At 37.7% G+C, this 22,743-nt stretch overlaps 2 protein-coding genes and 1 pseudogene across 2 annotated transcripts; all 3 read left to right on the top strand.

The window, feature by feature from the left end:
- The first annotated feature begins 4,205 nt into the window (after positions 1–4,205).
- Positions 4,206–17,864, top strand: LOC107941027 (uncharacterized membrane protein At3g27390-like; annotated as a pseudogene).
- Positions 17,865–17,992: 128 nt separating this feature from the next.
- LOC107941028 (uncharacterized) lies at positions 17,993–19,649 on the top strand. The gene has a single exon (XM_016874534.2). The coding sequence runs from the start codon at positions 18,493–18,495 to the stop codon at positions 19,420–19,422; it is 930 nt and encodes a 309-aa protein (XP_016730023.2). The 5' UTR covers positions 17,993–18,492; the 3' UTR covers positions 19,423–19,649.
- Positions 19,650–19,728: 79 nt separating this feature from the next.
- LOC107941030 (uncharacterized) lies at positions 19,729–22,226 on the top strand. Its single transcript, XM_016874537.2, has 4 exons — positions 19,729–20,177; positions 20,267–20,348; positions 21,352–21,750; positions 21,894–22,226. Exons 1-4 carry the CDS (start codon positions 19,999–20,001, stop codon positions 22,035–22,037), a joined length of 804 nt encoding a protein of 267 aa, XP_016730026.1. The 5' UTR covers positions 19,729–19,998; the 3' UTR covers positions 22,038–22,226.
- Positions 22,227–22,743: the final 517 nt, after the last annotated feature.

Raw genomic sequence — 22,743 nt, 5'->3', positions numbered from 1 at the left:
GTTTGTTTAGGAGTTTATTTGCATGACTTAAAATGTGCATTGTAGGCATTTCAACATCTAAGTCTTAAGACACTAATAGCATGTCTCGAAACATCAAGAACAAATTTGATGATTTTGGTGCATTTCTAAGTGTAAGTCTCAAAATCTGCCAAGAAAGTCTCCATGCATCAATGTCTCAAGTCTCGAGACATGGATCAAGACAACAAACATCGAACTAAAATCCAATTTAGAGCCTCAAGACTTAGAGGCTTTTGTCTTAAGCGAACAAACATAGAAGCTGAGGGACTTGGAAACCTTGTCTTAAGTCTCGAGACTTGAGGCTTAACTCCCAAGACATGAACCTTATTGTCTGAAGACAATGCACTTTGAACCTAGAGGTCTGAAACAGGGAAGGAGTGTCTCGAGACATGGTTTCATGGTCTTGAGACACATCACTCTATTTTGAAAATTTGAGTTATGATTCGTATCTCGACTCCGTGTTTGACCTCATACGACCTTGGGTCATTATAAGTGGGCCTATTTGACATCAATTAAGTACATTACACCTACACAACATGAAAATATATGAAATTATGCCACGTTCACTCTTTAGCTTCAATGAAATAATTCATGATAATTCAAATTGCTTTAATAACAGATATGACATCCTACATTTGGTTTAATTGTTTAGGTCAGGTGTAGGGTGTCACATTGAGTGGTATCAGAACTAGAGTTTAGCCAATTCTAAGATTAAATTGCGTATTACATTATGTCTAAAGGTACTTGCCTTAGGAATGTTGTGTTTGATCTGAGATTGGGATGCTGAATTTGTTTGTTTAGTGCATATTTAAATTGAGATATTGCATACAGGAATTCATGTGTTTAGTCCTTTGGGAACAGAGTATGATTGTTGATAAGACTTGTAGCACTGTTCCTTAATGTTTCACGAAGTCACGATTCTAGTTATCCTTTGAGGTGATATTATCTAAGGAGAGGATAATGATATCAAATCCTATCAATTCGGTATTAAAGTTTGTATGAAATTTATTTTATGGATATGGTAGTAGAGTTACATGTGCTTGAAGTGATCACTACATTAGAACAATGTAAAAGTGTAGATAAGCTAATAAGAGAAGTTTAAGATTATAGGATGAGATTGGGTGATTGCATCATCCAACATCTTATTACGATGAATCATATGATATAAGAGGTTGTTTGGAAAGGGCATGAAATGATTCAAGAAGATAAAATACAATATCTCACTTTGAAGGGCACTTTTATATATGTGGAACAATGAATGCTCTTGGATAAACTTTGGAAAAGTTGAAGGCATAAACATATAGAAACTTAGTTAAATGATTTGTAGCAATTGTAGCATATTATGGTGCAAGAAAGACTATAATGTCAAGTATCGAATCATAAAGATGCAATAAGAAACAATTGGTTCTTGGAGCACCATGGTTGAGCAAATTCTATATTGAGAAGCTACTAGGAAGTTTGTAAACTCTATCGCTATTTTGGAGGAGGAAATTAAGGAAGACCCAAAAATAAACTCAAATTGGAATTTGAGGGAAGATTTAGGAGATGAGTTGGACTTAAAAGTGGAAGGAGATCTCAAGGAATACCTGGACATATGAAATGGGTGAAAATTATATTAAGATTTGACATTGTAAATAGAAGAAATGAATTAATAAAAAAAGAGATAGTTTTACTTTCTTTTTTTAAAAAAGTCAAATTACTAAATTAATTTTATAAATATATTGCAGTTAATGTAATTTTTAAATAATTCTTAAGTTTTTTTAAATGATAAATATTTTTCAATTGAATGGGTGTTACTGAGTTGAGAAACTCAATAAAAAATATTATATATATTATTATTTAAGCTTCTGATTGAGTTGGTGTCACCATCAATAGTGTCATCAATTTAGTTAAGAAGTTACGAAAATATACTTTTTGTAATTAAAATAAGTAATATTATTTGATGGTATTCTAGTTTTTTTACTTTAAAACACTAATAAAAATATGCATAGGATGGGATTTAAACCCACTCAATTGCATTAGTAAAACATTTAATTTATCATTTAGCTAAAGCATTATTTTGATATTTTTATACATTTTAATTTTATTATGCACACTTTATATGTTTCAATATTTATTGTATGTTATTTTTAAAAACACATTTGCGTTCTAAATTTATGGTTATCACACTTGTAGGATTTCTTTAAAATATAGAAATTTAATAGTGAGTTTTATTTTCACTAACTTGATGCTTTTTTTATGTGCTATAGAAAAATTACAATACCATGATTAAAACTACCCATAATTCCTCCCAACCCATAAATAGGAGAATAATGTGCTTCAGCGTACTCAAACTCACGTCTTCCTATATTAGCAACAATATCCCAATCGAATTAAAACTCAATTGATCATTATATGTTATTTTTAAATACGCATTTATATTCAAAATTTATGATTTCCACTAAAGTGATAAGATTTCTTATCCTATCTTTTTATTATCTTGAAATAAACCTAGGTATAGCAGTAATCATCGCAGGTTAATGCGAAAAAAGAATGGACGGTGTGAAATTTTTTATTACCTCTTTTTGAAAGAGTTTCAAGTTTGAAAGCATTAGCTAGTATTTCATGAAGAAAACAAAAATAGTTAAACCAAGTTTGACTACTGGATAGAACAAGCAAGGATGGTTCATCAGATAATTTGTGTAGAAATAGAAAGCTAAAATTAGAGCTCATCACGGCCCAATTCATGCGATCCCACATCCCACATGCAATCATCCGTTTCAGTCAAATGTGGAAATTTATATATATACTGGACAGGAATATTTTAGTACACAAACAACATCGGATTATCTTTATAACCCCCATAGAGAGTTCATCCTCAACTTGAAATATTTATATTGCACTCCCATCTTGGTTCCATTTACCGAAAATTAGGGTACAAAAGGACAGTTAAATAATCCGTCAAACCAAAGGCTGTCAAATTGTCTCATGCTATGACCTTGGCACCTACACTCCTGTCAATACAGACTAAAAAGCCAAGATTTAGGAAGTTGCAATTCCAAATCATGTTTGAATTTTGGCATTTAAAACCCAAAATCCAACTGTTTGCCGACCACTTTTTAGTCTTTTATCCTCTCTTTATTCTCTCCCTGTACTTCTTATTGTCTCTTTACTTAGCCACACCTAGCATTTAAATCCCACAGACATTCATTACATACATTTATATATCTGGGTTGAAAGAGAGCAATCAAAACAGAGGCAGGGTGATGAGCTAAATATCTTGGAAGCGAGTCTCTGCAATAGATGGTGTGTTGTTTGTGAGCCAAAGATTGAACTGTAAGTGATCATTTGTACTGATTTTTTTCTTCTTCTTTTTTGCTTTGAATAGCCAAGTCTCATTGATTATGGAGTCATGATTGAATGGTATTGTAAGTGTGAGATGAAACAATGGAAATGATCTGCCTGGCTCCCTGAATGCCAACTATGAATGGTGTCAAATAAGCGGTGTTGTGTTGTTGGCCCTTTCCTAGTTGGCATCTGAGGACTCAGGCAGGTCTATCCTTTTTATCATCTTTTCACTTATGCATGGAGAAACAAGAGGAGAGACCAAAGGGCTGGGCCTCCTGCTGATCTACCTTCAACCCATGACATAACTGGCCATACAATGACAGACACTAGTTTGTAATCTTATACACTCATACGTGGAGCGGTTCGTATTGTTCAAGCTACTTTTTGTATGCACCTTTGAATCAAAGAAGCATAATCTTTTTAATATATTCTTTTAAAGATGATCATAAACTCAACCGAATGCACTTCATCAGTTCCTTTTTTCTATTAAAGGACTAGATTCCAAACATTTCCTTTTCTCCCAGGAGCCATTAATTGTACGGATGGTGATTGGTGTTTTATTTATTGTAAAATATTAAATAAAATTATAATATGAACTTACATAATAGTAAAATGAAGAGGAGAACGGGTTAGGGTAAAATTACATTAACACCCTTGAATTCGCAACGTCAAGACATGGGACAACCTTAAAGTCGGTTGGTTCCCGCCAAAAGCATGAACCCCGGGGAGGTGCCAATGTCACCCCCACCTCCTCACTCCTCGCCCGCCATGTGTCCCGCGTACCACCTTCTCCTGCCACGTACCTTCTTTTCAGCTGTTCTAATTTTAATATAACAAACTCCTGTACCTTTGAACTATGTCTAATTGTCTATTACACACATTTGAAAACGCAGAACATTTTTTTCTTTCCATTATTGCCCTTCAAATATCTCTAAAGCCTTATTGCAAGCAAACAAATGGAGGTTCCCTCGGGGTTGTTGGCTAAACTCTGGAGCTTCGTTTCATTTATTCCCTTCTTTTCTTTACTCTTTATCCTTGGCCATCTCAAAGGTAAATTATAAACAACAACAACAACAAAAGACCCGTATTTAAACGCTAAAATGAATGGTTAGATTAGTGATTAGTGCAAAAATGGGTGTTTTATTTAGTTTTTGCAAATATTTTTGGTTCTGTTAACAGTTGCAATCATCGGTCCAGTAGCGGTGGCAATTATTGGGAGCGGGAATTCAGCAGTGGTGATCGGGCTTTGGCCAGCACATTTTATATAGACTTACTTCTCTGTGTTAACATTAATGGAAGACAATTAATAATGGTTGCCATTAACATTAATGGGAGACAATCAATAATGACAACCACCAACTTTGGAAAAGTGGCAAGGGATAATTTTTTTTTGGGCTTTGAGATAATGGGCTATTTATTGTTTGGTCCTTAAACCTCAACTATAAATAGGCCTTCTCATTTCTCATTTCAATTCATCCCAACCAATCTTTCTCTCTTAGTTTTCTCTCTTCTCCCATTTGAAAATTCTTAAGGAATTCTATTTGTTTGTAATACTTTGGAGATAGTAAAGTTATCATCTGGTGTTAGTGCCCGAGGACGTAGGTATAATTTACCGAACCTCGTTAAAACTCTTGTGTTCTTTCTTGTCCTATTTTTCTTTCAATATTTGAGGGTATAATAGTAGTATTTAATTGTGCTATTAAATTACTATAGAAGGGATATTCTGTCTAAGGAAAGACTTGGTATTTAAGAGATCCATGTGATCCACCTCTCTTCCCTGGGAATTGAACTTTGTGTGATTTTTTAGTACAATAATTTACACGCTTCCGACCCTATTGGAACAACAAGTGGTATCAGAGCCGAAGGTTAATCGTAGTATGCTCTGTGGTTGCAGTTTAAACTGATCTTCCACATCAGAAAAGATTTCCTTAGGTATATTGAAAGATTATGGAGAAAACGGTCGGTGTAGGAGCTTCAACATCGTCCATGTGGACAAGACCGACAATTGCAAATGCAAGATTGGTCGTGGAGATCTTTGATGGCACGGGCCATTTTGGTATGTGGCAAAGTGAGGTTCTAGATGCCCTTTTTCAGCAGGGTCTAGACATTGCCATTGATGAAGAGAAACCAGATGATGTACAGGAGAAAGATTGGAAGACGATCAATCGGTTGGCATGTGGCACAATTCGATCATGCTTTTCTCGAGAGCAGAGGTATGCTTTTTCAAAGGAGACTTTTGCAAATAAGTTGTGGGTGGCACTTGAAGAAAATTTTTTGAAGAAAAACAGTCAAAATAAGCTCCACTTGAAGAAAAGACTGTTTCGCTTCACATACGTCCCAAGTACCACAATGAATGATCACATCACCAAATTTAATCAGTTAGTCACTGATTTGCAGAATATGGATGAGACATTCAAAGATGAAGATTTGGCTTTGATGCTGTTGGGGTCACTTTCTGAGGAGTTTGAGTTCCTCGAAACTACTCTACTTCATGGCAGGAGTGATATATCTCTGAGCGAAGTCTGTGCGGCCTTATACAGTTATGAACAGAGAAAGAAGGACAAACAGAAAAACTCAATCAGAGATACAGAAGCTTTAGTAGTCCGAGGTCGTTCATACACTCGGAAGAAAACTCAAAAGGGGAGATCAAAGTCAAAGTCCAGACTCGGGAAAGATGAATGTGCTTTTTGTCATGAGAAAGGCCACTGGAAGAAAAATTGTCCAAAGCTGAAGAATAAGGGAAAAGCTGCTATAGATGCTTGTGTTGCTAAGCATGATACTAGTGACTCTGAACTATCACTGGTTGCATCATCATCGTCGTTCCATTCAGATGAGTGGATATTGGATTCGGGTTGTACCTATCATATATCCCCTAACCGGGAGTGGTTCTCTGATTTAGTAGAACTAAATGGAGGAGTTGTTTATATGGGCAATGACAATGCCTGTAAAACTGTTGGGATAGGTTCAATCCAATTAAAGAATCAAGATGGATCAACCAGAGTTCTGACTGATGTTCAGTACGTGCCCAGTTTGAAGAAAAATCTCATCTCATTGGGAGCCTTGGAATCCAATGGTTCAGTTGTTACTATGAGAGATGGGATTTTGAAAGTGACATCTGGCGCACTTGTGATATTGAAGGGCATCAGGAAAAATAACTTGCATTACTACCAAGGTAGTACAGTTATTGGAGCAGTCGCTGTAACTTCCGGCAACAAAGAATTGGACTCAATACAGTTGTGGCATATGAAGTTGGGACATGCCAGCGAAAAATCCTTGCAAATTCTGGCAAAGCAAGGATTGTTGAAAGGTGCAAAGGCTTGCAAATTAAAATTTTGCGAGCATTGTGTTCTGGGAAAGCAAAAGAGAGTGAAATTCGGCACTGCTATCCATAATACAAAAGGTATTTTAGAATATGTTCACTCAGATGTGTGGGGGCCTTCCAAGACACCTTCATTGGGAGGAAAACACTACTTTGTTACTTTTGTTGATGACTTTTCCAGAAGAGTTTGGGTGTATACCATGAGAACTAAGGATGAAGTGCTTAGAGTTTTTCTTAAATGGAAAACTATGATCGAAAACCAGACTGGCAAGAAAATCAAGCGGCTTAGGACGGACAATGGAGGGGAATATAAAAGTGATCCGTTCTTCGATGTGTGCCAAGAGTATGGTATTGTTCGACACTTCACAGTTAGGGATACACCACAGCAGAATGGATTGGCAGAGCGTATGAATCGAACATTGCTGGAGAAAATTCGATGTATGTTGTCCAATGCTGGGTTGGGCAAGCAATTTTGGGCTGAGGCTGTGACATACGCTGGCCATCTTGTTAATCGTTTGCCATCATCTGCATTAGAAAGAAAAACTCCTATGGAGGTATGGTCTAGAAAACCGGCTACAGATTATGATTCCTTACATGTGTTTGGAACCACTGCATATTACCATGTGAAGGAGTCAAAGTTAGATCCGAGGGCAAAGAAAGCTCTCTTTATGGGAATCACTTCTGGAGTGAAGGGATTTCGTCTTTGGTGCTTAAGCACAAAGAAAATGATCTGTAGCAGAGATGTTACCTTTGATGAATCTGCCACATTGAAAAATGTAGCAGATAAAGATATTCAAACGAGCAATACTCCACAGCAGGTGGAGTGTACTCCAAAACAGGTGGAGTTTGAGCAGATGGGGATTTGCCCAGTTAATAAGTCTAATTCTCCAGCCACAATGGAGGAATTAGAGGTTAAAGAGGTTCTGACCCAAGAACCACTAAGTACATCAGAACCAGTTGCAGTTGCAAGGCCACGGAGAGAAATTCGTAAACCTGCTCGATTTACTGATATGGTGGCCTACACCCTTCCCGTTGTTGATGATATTCCTATCACTTATCAAGAAGCAATGCAAAGCTTAGAAAGTGATAAATGGAAAAGCGCCATGGATGAAGAAATGCAGTCTCTCCGGAAGAACAATACTTGGGAGTTGGTGCAATTACCGAAAGGTAAAAGGGCAATCGGATGCAAGTGGGTATTCGCAAAGAAAGATGGATCTCCTAGCAAGAAGGATATTCGCTACAAGGCAAGATTGGTAGCTAAAGGCTACGCTCAGAAGGAGGGAATTGACTACAATGATGTATTTTCCCCTGTTGTGAAGCATTACTCCATTAGAATTTTGTTGGCCTTGGTTGCACAGTTGAATTTGGAGCTAGCTCAACTTGATGTTAAGACGGCTTTCTAGCATGGTGAGTTAGAAGAGGAGATCTATATGACTCAGCCCGAAGGATACATAGATGCTGGTGGTAGAAATTGGGTTTGTAAGCTGAACAAATCGCTATATGGATTGAAGCAATCCCCGAGGCAGTGGTACAAGCGATTTGATAGCTTTATGAGAAGGCAGAAGTACACAAGAAGCAAATATGACAATTGTGTATATTTGCAGAAGCTGCATGACGGATCTTTCATTTATCTACTCTTTTATGTTGATGATATGTTAATCGCTTCGAAGAGCCAAAATGAGATAGATAAGCTGAAGGCTCAGTTGAATCAAGAGTTCGAGATGAAAGATCTAGGTGAGGCCAAGAAGATTCTCGGCATGGAGATAAGTAGAGATAGACCGAGAGGCAAGCTCTGTTTAAATCAGAAGCAATATCTGAAAAAGGTATTACAATGTTTTGGTGTAAATGAAAACACAAAACATGTAAGTACCCCACTTGCTTCTCATTTGAAACTTAGTGCTCAATTATCTCCGAAGACTGAAGATGAAAGAGAATATATGGCGAAAGTCCCATATGCTAATGCAGTTGGGAGTTTGATGTATGCGATGGTGTGTACGAGGCCTGACATTTCACAAGCTGTTGGAGTTGTGAGCAGGTATATGCATGATCCTGGAAAAGGACATTGGCAAGCTGTGAAATGGATTCTACGGTATCTTCGAAAAACCGTAGATGTTGGTTTAATTTTTGAACAGGATGAAGCACTTGGTCAGTTTGTAGTTGGATATGTTGATTCCGACTTTGCTGGTGATTTAGATAAACGTCGTTCAACTACGGGGTATCTGTTTACTCTTGCGAAAGCCCCAGTGAGTTGGAAGTCTACCTTACAGTCTACAGTAGCTGTGTCTACTACAAAGGCAGAATATATGGCAGTTACAGAAGCTGTTAAGGAGGCTATTTGGCTTAATGGATTGTTGAAAGATTTAGGAGTTGTTCAAAGTCACATAAGTTTATATTGTGACAGTCAGAGCGCTATTCATTTAGCGAAAAATCAAGTCTATCATTCAAGAACCAAGCATATCGACGTAAGATATCACTTTGTGCGGGAAGTCTTTGAAAAAGGAAAAATTCTACTTCAGAAGATTCCGACAGCAGATAATCCCGCAGATATGATGACCAAGGTGGTAACAACAATCAAGTTTAATCATTGTTTGAACTTGATTAACATCCTGAGAATTTGAGCACCTTCAGGTGTATGGCGCTCGAGAGCGCATTTGTAGGCACTATAAAAGATAGCTTTATCAAATTTGGGGAGTTGAAGGAAGTGTGTGAAGATGTGATTATCCTAATCAAATCTTCAAGGTGGAGATTGTTAACATTAATGGAAGACAATTAATAATGGTTGCCATTAACATTAATGGGAGACAATCAATAATGACAACCACCAACTTTGGAAAAGTGGCAAGGGATAATTTTTTTTTGGTCCTTGAGATAATGGGCTATTTATTGTTTGGTCCTTAAACCTCAACTATAAATAGGCCTTCTCATTTCTCATTTCAATTCATCTCAACCAATCTTTCTCTCTTAGTTTTCTCTCTTCTCCCATTTGAGAATTCTTAAGGAATTCTATTTGTTTGTAATACTTTGGAGATAGTAAAGTTATCATCTGGTGTTAGTGCCCGAGGACGTAGGTATAATTTACCGAACCTCGTTAAAACTCTTGTGTTCTTTCTTGTCCTATTTTTCTTTCAATATTTGAGGGTATAATAGTAGTATTTAATTGTGCTATTAAATTACTATAGAAGGGATATTTTGTCTAAGGAAAGACTTGGTATTTAAGAGATCCATGTGATCCACCTCTCTTCCCTGGGAATTGAACTTTGTGTGATTTTTTAGTACAATAATTTACACGCTTCCGACCCTATTGGAACAACACTCTGTAGCAAGGTTTGTTTCCTTGGATTTCTATTTCTATTTCTTTACATCTAATCCCTATTATTTTAAATAACTTTGGGGGTTTTAGCTTCTTCTGCCTTTGATATTCATAGCATGTCGCCGGTCACATTCGAATGATGTGTGTTTGCAATAGAGATGAATCTCTGATTCTAGGAAGTAAAAAATGTTTGTGTTTTGTCCTTATTTTCTGTTTCTTGGACTTGTAATTTTAGAACGAAGAGACTGGGACTGGCTCTAAAAATTGTGGTTTTGGTGTCGTTGATTGTACCGCTGGGTCTCTGGCCAGTCGTGGCTGTTGCCGGAAGCATATTAGGTGGAATAGGGTATGGAGTTTTTGCTCCCCTTATTGCAACTTTTCAGGCAGCAGGGCAAAATGCGATCGACAAATGCTACCACTGCTTTGCTGTAAGTTGCCTTTCTCTTTATTGCCCGGTCTGTTATTTGCATGCAAAACACTTTTTTTAAACAATGAAGTGGAGAACTTAGCAATTCCCTGCCAGGATGGTTTTCTGTCAACCATTAAAGGAAGCTGCACGGTGGTTGTGGACTTCACAGATTTCTGTTTCCACTCATACTTCTCCTACATGGATGAGCTAAGCGAAAAAATGCCTCCGGATGAGAAGCCTATGGATGTAAAGTAAGAACGTCCTTTCTTAAGCTCTGCTTCAGTCAATATATATGAGTTAACTCTTTGGATTTATTCCATTTTGTTCTTGCAAGGTTAATGAAATTACCAGGTTGTTTGTTGGTTGGCTTGATTGGCATGTTGGTTGATGTGCCTTTGATTACAGTTGTTACTCTATGGAAAAGCCCATATATGCTGTTCAGAGGATTGAAAAGGTTGTTCGAAGATTTAATTGGTCGGGAAGGACCGTTCTTAGAGACAGTGTGTGTTCCCTTTGCTGGTTTAGCAATCCTTTTATGGCCTTTGGCTGTTGTGGGAGCTGTAGTTGGAGCTATCATTGCAAGCTTCTTTCTTGGACTCTACGGTGGAGTTATCGTGCATCAGGTCTGGAAAATGTTCCTTTCTTTGTTTTTACACTGTTATATACATCTTTTGTTTCAAGTTTTGTCTAACATATGTTTGTTAAAATTCAGGAAGATTCACTTCATATGGGATTTTCTTATATTATATCTGTGGTTTCGCTATTTGATGAGTACGTAAATGATTTACTCTACGTGAGGGAAGGATCCTGTCTGCCCAGGTACAACATGTGTTAATGTTCTTTAGATTACTTACAAGAAAAACCATGTATATTTCTCCTATGTTGCTTTCAACCTTCAATAACTCTCCTAATACCTGGAAAAACTTTGAAAAAATGTGACACTCACCCCCAAGACCGAGTGACATATTATTTTACACATCTATTGATTATGATTATGAGACATCTATTTGACAGCCAGGCTCCGGTATCGTAGAAACAAGGACCGTAATTCTGAGATCGAAAAGGTTGACAACAACTGTTGCAATGAACTGGAGAGTAAAGGTCAGGCATCAAGCACACAACTCATTTCAGAAAACTCAAGAACATTGAAGTGGCCAATTCAACAGTATAATCCAATGCAGGTCTGCTCTTTGACCTATAAAAATCAAATTAATGTCTAATATATAAGAACTCAATTATGTTTGAAACTTTTACAGGTGTGGGACTGGCTTTTTAAATCCTATGAGGTGGATGGTCGGATACTCCTCCGTGATGGCCTAATAACTATCAAGGACATTGAGGAATGCATTGTTAAGGGAAATTGTAAAAAGTTGTGCATAAGACTACAAGCTTGGTCCATCTTGCAGTGTCTGCTGACATCGGTTAAGCCTGACGCATCTGGCATAGTTATCGGTATGTGTTTCTTTCCCCCTTCAGTTAGTATTGTGGAGGATATCGGGGTTACAATCATATGATTACGTGTGATTGAATTGCCAGGTGATAATGCGGAACTGACTAGGAGTAATATGCCAAGGGACAAAGTGTTTGAATGGTTTGCTGGGCCGCTTTTTGTCATGAAAGAGCAATTAAAGAAGCTCGAATTAGATGAAAGTGAAGAAGCTTATCTAAGGAAGCTGGTTATGGAGTGCAAAAATGAAACACCCGAGGACTGGAATGATTCTGGTTATCCATCCGAAGATAATGTCAAGAGAGCACAGCTTCAAGCCATAATTAGAAGGTATAACAAAAGCTATATCTGAAAAACTAAACAACTCTTTCAACTTGTGACCGTGCGTTAGGAATCATCACGCAATTTTCATTTTATGACAGATTGCAGGGAATAGTAGCTTCCATGTCTCGGATACCAACTGTTGCGCGGAAGCGTGTGAAAGAGTAAAATTATTGTACTGAAAAATCACACTAAGTTTAATTCCCAGGAAAGAGAGGTGGATCACGAGGATCGCTTACATACCAGATCTTTCCTAGCCAGAATATCCCTCTATCGTAATTTAATAGCACAATAAATCACTACAATGACACTTGCAAAATATGCAGAACAAAAAATAAAGAACACTAGAATTTTAACGAGGTTCAGCAAATTTTGCCTACGTCCTCGGGCACTACCAAATATATTTCACTCCAAAAATACAAGTGAAAGTTTACAAATAGGGAGAGAGAACAACTGCCTTAAGTAGAGAATGGCAAGTGTCGGATGAAGAAAGTAAGAAATGGTTAGGCCTATTTATAGTTGAGGTTCAAGGATCAACTTGCAATGTCCCTATACAATTAGGGACCAAAATTGCAATTATCCCATGCCAACTTTTAACCCAACTTGCCAACCAATTTTACTTTCTACTTTCGGTGCCCACCCTTTTTGACTTTTCAAACAATGGGTGGGTTCCAATAATCTCCACCTTGAAGATTTGATTAGGATAATCTTATCTTCACACAATTCTTTCTGCCTTTGACAACAATACTTGATAGTGCCTTCTTCAACTGTTAAACTTGCAGGATATTAATCAAGTTCAAACAATGTTCGAACTTGGTTGATGTTACCACCTTGGTCATCATATCTGCGGGATTATCTGCAGTCTTGATCTTCTGAAGACAAATTTTCCCCTCTTCAATAATTTTCCGCACAAAATGGAATCGTACGTCGATATGTTTTGTACGTGCATGATAGACTTGATTCTTTGCTAAATGAATAGCACTTTGACTATCACAATACACGTTAATATGCTCCTGAACCAACCCCAAGGTTTTAGCCATACCTTGTAACCAAATAGCCTCCTTTACAGCCTCTGTTACAGCCATGTACTCGGCTTCTGTAGTTGACAATGCAACTGTAGACTGTAGTGTAGACTTCCAACTTATTGGTCCTCCAGCAAGTGTAAACACATAACCGGTGGTTGATCTTCGTTTGTCCAAATCACCGGCATAGTCAGAATCAACGTACCCAATAACACCTTTACCAAGTATATTATCCTGCTTGAACAGTAATCCAACATCCACGGTCTTCTGAATATACCGTAGAATCCATTTCACAGCTTGCCAATGTCCTTTTCCAGGATTATGCATATACCTGCTCACTATACTAACTGCCTGTGAAATGTCGGGTCTTGTACACACCATTGCATACATCAAGCTACCCACTGCATTAGAATACGGAACTTGCAACATGTATTCTCGTTCCGTATTCGTCGAAGGAGATAGTTGTGCAGAAAGCTTGAAATGAGAAGCCAACGGGGTACTTACAGGTTTTGTCTGCTCGTTCATGCCAAACTGCTGTAGTACCTTTTTCAAATACTGCTTCTGAGACAAGCTAACTCTATCATGAGCTCTATCTCTCCATATTTCCATGCCGAGAATCTTTTTAGCTTCTCCTAGATCTTTCATCTCAAACTCGAGATTGAGTTGAGTCTTCAATCTTTCAATCTCAACTTTGCTCTTAGATGCTATTAGCATATCATCAACATATAAGAGCAAGTATATGAAAGTTCCTTCTTGTAGCTTCTAAAAATACACGCAATGATCAAATTTACTTCTTGTGTACCTTTGCCCTTTCATGAACTGATCAAATCGCTTGTACCACTGCCTCGGAGATTGCTTCAATCCATAAAGCGACTTTGTCAGTTTGCAAACCCAATTTTCTTTTCCAGCAACCTTGAATCCATCTGGCTAAGTCATATAGATTTCCTCTTCCAAATCACCGTGTAAAAACGCGGTCTTCACATCAAGCTGAACTAGTTCAAGATCATATTGCGCAACCAAGGCTAGCAAAATCCGAATAGACGAATGCTTCACAACTGGAGAAAACACTTCATTGTAGTCTATTCCTTCTTTCTGAGCGTAACCCTTTGCTACTAATCTAGCCTTGTATCGAATTTTATTTTTATCAGGAAATCCTTCCTTCTTTGCATATACCCATTTGCATCCAATTGCCTTCTTTCCCTTGGGTAGTGTCACCAACTCCCAGGTCTTATTTTTATGAAGAGACTGCATTTCTTCATTCATTGCTTGCTTCCACTTTACACCATCAGGGTTACTTATTACTTCTGTGTAAGTAGAAGGAACATCATCATCTGTAATTGGAAGTGCATAGGCCACTATATCATCAAAGTGAGCAGGCTTACGAATCTCTCTTCTTGGCCTTCTATATGCAATTGAATCTTGTTGCTGTAGAGATTCTTGGGTAGGAACCTCTTCATCATTTGTCCCTTCAATATTAGCTGGATCATCGTTAACCTTTTCAAGCTCCACCTGCTGCAAAGTACTACTGGTTTTGTCATCCTTTTGTGAATCCTTGTACTTCAACATGGTTGATTCATCAAAAGTCACATCTCTACTGAAAACAATCTTCCTTGTATCAGGACACCAGAGACGATATCCTTTTACTCCATCAGTTATACCCAAGAATAATGCTTTCTTTGCTCTTGGGTCTAACTTAGATTCTTTTATATGATAATATGCAGTGGAACCAAATACATGTAAAGAATCATAATCAGTAGCAGATTTACCAGTCCACATCTCCATAGGAGTTTTTTCATTTATTGCAGCTGATGGCAAACGGTTAATTAGATGGCACGCATATGTAACTGCCTCAGCCCAAAATTCTTTGCTCAATCCAGCATTGGACAACATACATCGAACTTTCTCCAGTATAGTTCGATTCATTCGTTCTGCCACCCCATTTTGCTGTGGTGTATCCCGAACAGTGAAGTGTTGCACAATGCCCTCATCTTGGCATACTTGTAGAAATGGATCGTTTTTGTACTCAGTACCATTATCTGATCGAAGTCGTTTGACCTTTCGACCAGTCTGAGTCTCCACCATCTTCTTCCATTTCAGAAATGCATCCAAAACTTCACTTTTTCTTTTCATTAGATACACCCATACTTTTCTTGAATAATCATCAACAAAAGTAACAAAATAGTGCATACCTCCCAAAGAAGCTACTTTGGTAGGTCCCCACACATCACTGTGAACGTAGTCCAGAATTCCTTTCGTATTGTGAATTGCTGGACCAAATTTTACCCTCTTCTGCTTGCCCAGAACACAATGTTCACAGAATTCTATTTTGCAAGAATTTGCACCTTTCAATAAGCCTTGCTTCACCAATGTCTGCAAAGCTTTTTCACCAGCATGTCCCAATCGCATATGCCATAATCTGGTAGCCTCTGAATCTACATCTTTTGTAGAAACTGTTGATGTTGATCCAATAACTGTACTTCCATTTAAAAAATACAAGTTATTTCTTCTTGTGCCTTTCATCACCGTCAGTTGCCCAGCTACTACTTTTAGTAATCCATCTCTCAAAGTGATTGTGAGCCCTTTAGATTCTAGGGCACCTAATGAGATGAGATTTTTCTTCAGGCTAGGTACGTAGCGAACATCTGTCAAGACTTGGATTGAGCCGTCGTGATTCTTCAATTGGACTGTACCCACTCCCATTGTCTTACAAGCACTATCATTGCCCATAAGAACAATTCCACCTTCTAGCTCTTTAAGACTAGAAAACCAGTCCTTATTAGGACACATATGGTAAGTACATCCTGAATCCAAAATCCACTCATCCATTTGACATGCCATTGCCATGCCAACCAAGCTAAAGTCTGACTCCTCATCATGCTCCGCTACACATGCATTAGAAATAGCCTTGCCCTTTTGTAACTTAGGACAATTCTTTTTCCAATGCCCTTTTTCACGGCAAAAGGCACATTCATCTTTGGCGGGTCTCCCTTTGGACTTTCCCCTTCTACCAGATTTGCTGCTGTGTGAACGACCTCTTACTGTTAAGACTTCTGCGGTTGTATCTCTGTGATCTCTTTTATCTTTCTTTCGAGTCTCAGATCTATACAACGCACTACAGACTGCATCAAATGTGATCGTGTTCTTCCCATGAAGCAATGTGGTGGTAAGATGATCATATTCATCAAGAAGGGAATTCAACAACAATAATGCCTTGTCTTCATCTTCAAATTTCTCATCCAAATTTAGCAAGTCTGCTAAAATTTTATTGAATGAGTTCACATGGTCATTCATCGACATACCGGGTGCATACGTGAATCGATAAAGTTTCTTTTCATATAAGCCTTTTCAAGACTTTTCGTGATTCATGTCTCCCTCATGACAGAGTACTTCTGCTCTTTGGCCAAACATAGGCGGATTGTACTACACGCCTGTCTATTGATCTTGGCCCACTCCTTGTCATCCATCTTGTCAGGTTTTTCTTCAAGGGCTATATCTAGCTCTTGCTGACATAAGACATCCAGGATCTCACATTGCCACATACCAAAATTATTGGTACCGTCAAATTTCTCTACTTCAAATTTTGCATTTGTCACAGTAGTCCTTGCTGATGACGATGCTGCTGCCATTTTTCTCCTCAATCCCAACTACTGTATACGTGAACAGTACCGTATACGTGAATAGTGCTGTGTACGTGAATAGTACCGTATATGTGAATAGTGCCGTATACATGAATAGTACCGTATACGTGAATAGTGCCATATACGTGAATAGTACTGTAAACGGTCGTATTCCCCAAGTACGAACCTGGCTCTGGTACCAATTGTTGCGCGGAAGCGTGTGAAAGAGTAAAATTATTGTACTGAAAAATCACACTAAGTTCAATTCCCAGGAAAGAGAGGTGGATCACGAGGATCGCTTACATACCAGATCTTTCCTAGCCAGAATATCCCTCTATCGTAATTTAATAGCACAATAAATCACTACAATGACACTTGCAAAATATGCAGAACAAAAAATAAAGAACACTAGAATTTTAACGAGGTTCAGCAAATTTTGCCTACGTCCTCGGGCACTACCAAATATATTTCACTCCAAAAATACAAGTGAAAGTTTACAAATAGGGAGAGAGAACAACTGCCTTAAGTAGAGAATGGCAAGTGTGGGATGAAGAAAGTAAGAAATGGTTAGGCCTATTTATAGTTGAGGTTCAAGGATCAACTTGCAATGTCCCTATACAATTAGGGACCAAAATTGCAATTATCCCATGCCAACTTTTAACCCAACTTGCCAACCAATTTTACTTTCTACTTTCGGTGCCCACCCTTTTTGACTTTTCAAACAATGGGTGGATTCCAATACCAACCTTTCGGCGTCGCTTCAGGAACTTGGTGAAGTTGTTATACATAGAGGTGATTCAGGCTGATGCTTCAGTCCATCACATCGGAGGAATCCTAAAAGCTAGACTTAGTGGCCAGAGATCATCCGGAAAGGGAAGTAAAAAAGATGGATATGAAAATGATGATGCAAAAGGGAATAAAGCTAATGAAAATCTGGATGTAGTGTAAATGAACCTTTGCACAGTTAAATTTATTGTAGAATACAGGTGTGAATTATATACATCTTCTGTAAAGGATGAAAAATCAGGTCACTGTAACATTGACTCTGATGTCAGTACCATGATGTTCATGTCAGCAAGAATATTGCAACTTAAGGCTCGGTACCTTTGTCTCTCTATTTATTATTCTTACATAGACCCCTCCTGTGTAGCAGTTGGACCTATTGATATAACAGTTAGAAATGTTACCTTTGGGTTAAGATACAAAAGGTATAATTTCCTTAGAAAATGGCAAACTTAGACTAAATATAGCAAATTGGTTGGAGGAAAATTTCGTCATCCCCTTGTTTCCGACACCTTTTTTTGCTTACAACCTTTGGATGGAGATTTTCTCTCCATGGAGAGACAAAGTTCCTTGTCTGTTCTTTCATTCTGTCTCTTTCCCAGAAAATCACAATTTCTGCCAAAACCAAACAAGCATGCTCACACATTTCTCTTCTGCAATCTCATTTTGGCACCATTTATTAATATTTTTCTTTACCATTGTTCATCAGCTAAGGTTTCAGGTCGGTTTAATCCTTTGAAACTTCCCAACACAAGGTAACCTGATTTTAACCCCTATATATATACACATATAGGGTTATATATCTACATACATATATGAACAGTCCAGGAAACCATTTTTACTATCAGATCAGATGCAGTAGAATCGAATTATTAGAGGTTTTTTGCATGAAAAATCAATAAAAATTTTGCATTTACAAATGGCATTTCATTTTCCCTTGAGAACTCAGTCAGTTGGAAGCTCGGCGTATTATGCAGAAAGAATAACGGAAGAACCTCACCCTCAGACAAACAACAAAAACGCTCAGACCACCGTCACGTTGATGTACCAAACGAACATAGTAGGTTATTGTCGGAATGTCAAGATTTTGTGGTGTAAGAACCTTATGAACCATTCTCTCAGCATCCTGGTGAATAGCACGCAAGGTAATTTCCAATACTCGTGCAAGATCGATCTTAAGCCATGGCATTTCTGGAGCAAAAAAGGGTATAAATCCTTTGAGGTTGAAGGGAGCCAAGTGGATGTTTACTGGGATCTTCGTTCAGCTAAATTCACCAGTGGCCCCGAACCTGTCTCGGACTATTATGTCGCCCTAGTTGCTGACGAAGAGGTGGTTCTATTATTGGGGGATTACAAGAAAAAGGCATACAAAAGAACGAAAGCGAGACCGGCTTTGGTTCAACCCCTTTTGATTTACAAGAAGGAAAACGTGTTTGCCAAGAAAAGCTTCGCGACACGAGCTAGATTCGATGAAAAAAGCAAAGAACACGAAATTGTTGTTGAGAGTTCGATGACTGGAATAAAAGATCCTGAAATGTGGATTAGCATCGATGGTGTAGTTTTGATTCACGTCAAGAATTTGCAATGGAAATTCAGAGGGAACCAGACTGTTCTGGTCGATAAGCAACCGGTTCAAGTCATGTGGGATGTCCATGACTGGATGTTTAGCAGCCTTGGAACTGGCCACGGCGTGTTCATATTCAAACCGGTGGTGGCTGATGCAGAGAGTGACAAAGAAGGAAGTAGCCAAGAAGGAGACAGCGATGCCGGAAGCAAGTACTATTCTACACTAAGCCCCGCCACGGCATCCGAATTCAGCTTGTTCCTTTATGCCTGGAAAATTGAGTGAGGATATTGAAAGCAATTTTCTTTTTTTTCTTTTTGCTGTTTCCATTTAAAAAAAGGGCATACATATACAGGTAATTTAAATGCATGTATATTGTTGAAGTATTGTAAATTATGTACTCCCTAATATTGAAAGTTATTAAAGCAGATAGTCTTCACTGCTTTGATTTATTCAGGAATAGGCCACACATGATTTAGAAATAATAATATTGAATATATTATATTTGTTCATATAATAACTTTGCTCTCATACTTTCACTTACATTTCTTAGTGATATTAACCAAACCTTTTGTTTATTCACTTACCTTGATTCATATAATAACATGTACACCCTAATATTTGTAAAGAAAAATAATTGGGGGACTAAATCGTTAAAAATAAAAGTAGAGGACTAAATTAGAATTGTATGAAAATTACAGAGACTTGGAGCATATTTTAACCTTTATTTTATTACTATACTAGTATTGTTCTACAAGAAAAAGAAAACCCTCTTAAAAGGGAGTGAGTGTTCACGGAAGGAAAGGACTAGTGTCATTTCCCTTGTAGCCCATCATCGTCATCGAGTGCCGTATTGTTTTCATGGATCTAGAGCAAAATCTGGAATCACTCTCACTCCAAAACAGCGGAGAAACACTAAGTGGAAAGTTGCGGAGATTGAAGGTTTCTTCGAATGTGTTCTTCGTTTACCATGACCAAGATGGGTTCGGAAACGCCATCGCCCGAGCTCTCAGTCCTACTCCCCATCCTTGTAGTAAAGCGTGAGTCCCCTCTCTCTTTCTCTGTCTCTTCTTGGTTGATCTTCATTAAAAACACTGATTAAGAAAGCTGTATGTTTATATGTTTTCAGCTTCGAGTTAGTCGACCTGGAATTAGGGGATGCAAAACTGAATGCCTCTATTACTCAATTTATGGATGGAGAAAATCTAAAGGTACTGTTTCTTTTGAATGGTTCCTTCCTTTTGCCATTAATTTCAAAACTCATTTTTTTAAAAATATATATAAATTCTGTTCTTGGTGAATGTAATTTTGTGGATTTGCTTGGAAGTTTGATTGGAAATGAAGAATTATCAAGCTATCTCTTTTTCTAGAGTTTGACTGGAAATGAAGAATTATCAAGCTATCTCTTTTTCTAGAGTGTCTGGTTCCTGGTAAAATGAGAGAAAAAGGGGACTGTTTACTTTGATATTTTTCTTCAATAAATTAAAGGGGTAAAAGCTCATTAGGAACTAGGAAAGAAGTGCCTCATAGAACCCTCTTTCAGTCGACATATTCAAAGGTTAGATTTTTTAGTTGAAAAATTATAAGTCTTACTTTTAGAGTTTTCCCTGGGGTAGATTAGAAAAGGTTTTCCTGCCGGATTGATGGTTTCATAGTTGCTGATCAATGAATATTCGTTTGTTGTGTTCCTGATAAGATGATGATGATGAATGTGATTTAAGGAGGTGCAGAACATGAGACATAAACTGAGGATAGAAATAGATTTGAGTAGTAGCTGGCAAGGGCATCATTTTCTTTTCAAGCCTTCATTTTGTTGGCGTTGTTGATCCCGAGGTCTTAGTGGTCAAGCAATCATCCTTGAGAAAGAACAGCCTTGCGTGAAAATGACTAAGGTCATTTGTCTTCAAGAATGGGTGTATGAATCCTCTGGATTACTGCAATAAATAGAATGATGACTTTAATCCTGTGTTTGGTAGGAGGGAAAGAGTAAGGAACGGTAAGGATTGGAAGGAAAACTACTTTCTTTCCAGCCTTCCCCTAATTTGTGATAAGATGAAGAATAGGGAAAAATGAAAGGATTTGTATTTGTACACATTCAACATAAAATTAACAATTTTATTTGAAACTTTACCACTAACCACTTTTTAACTATACTTTCCATCTTTCGTATTGAACACACTGAAAGAAATATATCTTTCCTTTCACTCATTGCAGGCAACAATGGTAATGTTGGATCATTTGGAGCCGCCACTACTGTCACAGGCTATAAATTCAGTTCTGACTAAAATAGCAGATGCAGAGCACATACCATCTACCGTACCCACTATCATAGCCCCTTTTCTTGTACCGGCATCAAAGCTGAAGTTGGAAGGTAGGTTGTTTACAACAAATAGCGGCAAGCTTCCTCTCTATAGTATCCAAGTAGGCCCCGAGACTGATGTAAGTCGAGCCATTGCTGCCAAAACCCAGAAGCCACCTCCATCTTTGCAAATTCATTACGAGCCTTTAGCCTGCTTTCTTCACCTGGTCCGTGCTGCAAACTTGCCAACTTCTATTATAGTCGGGCAAAGAAGCCAAAGCCCATTTAATCAAGCTTTAAGTGAGGACCTGCAGGTATTCATTTTTTCGGCAATTTTAAGCAAATAAGGTTAACCATGCATCGCTTGTTAATTGGTTTCATGTTTTTATCCTGGCATGCTAAGTGGGTTTTGAGATCAATATTGATTTATATGTAATTGTGGGAAATGATTTTTCAGACCCTGTATGAGATAGGACAGCTTGCGGCAAGCACGACTGGGACATACTTCCAGAGAGAGCAAACTAGCACAAATTGGATTCCAACAGCAAAGCCAGCAAGTGGTGGTGGTGTTGGAGAGCCATGGCTTGCATTCTATGGTTAAATGTTTAGGTTTAACATGCCAATGGGTGCATACTGTAGTGAAAACTAGGGCCCATGCTGTTGGATTTTGTGGGATATAATACGAATTGCAGTCAGCTGTGGCTTAAAATTGATGAATGGTGATCTTATATGTTCTATAGTTGTGGGATACAAGGAAGAACTGAAAGGTGATCTAACTTGTTTCTTGATTGATTGTCTGACCCTTTCTATTATTTCTTTCAGGCTACTTAGTTGTTTTATTACTTGAACCTTGTACCTTTTTTACTTAAAAAAATTTTAAAATACAATTTGATGTTGATAAATTAATTAAACTAGACTATCCAAAATTAAATGGTTGTTAGTGTATAATATAGAGATTTATATTTATATTGAGTTGTTTATTAAAAGATATTAGTATTAAATTTATTAAAATTTTATACATTTACATGTCATATTTATATGTCAAACCCGTGTTTTGATAGTTATTTTGGACTTCATTTCAATTTTAAATCAAATTGGGTTGGACTTTAAACGAAAGGGAAAACTCTTTCAATGTTATTTTTACTATCATAACTCACAAGCTTCAAACTCAAAACTTTACTTAAAAAGTATCAAACTCTTTATTATTCAACCCATTGAAGTTGTATAACTCTTGCTGTTAACATGTTGGAAATTATTTTATATTGTGACCTAGGCATAACTTGTCTCTTTCTTCATCAGTTGGGAAG

Source organism: Gossypium hirsutum, chromosome A07 (genome assembly GCF_007990345.1).
Source record: "Gossypium hirsutum isolate 1008001.06 chromosome A07, Gossypium_hirsutum_v2.1, whole genome shotgun sequence".
Lineage (NCBI taxonomy): Eukaryota > Viridiplantae > Streptophyta > Magnoliopsida > Malvales > Malvaceae > Gossypium > Gossypium hirsutum.
Note: the sequence above shows the minus strand (reverse complement) of the source record. Positions and strands in the feature narration are given on the sequence as shown.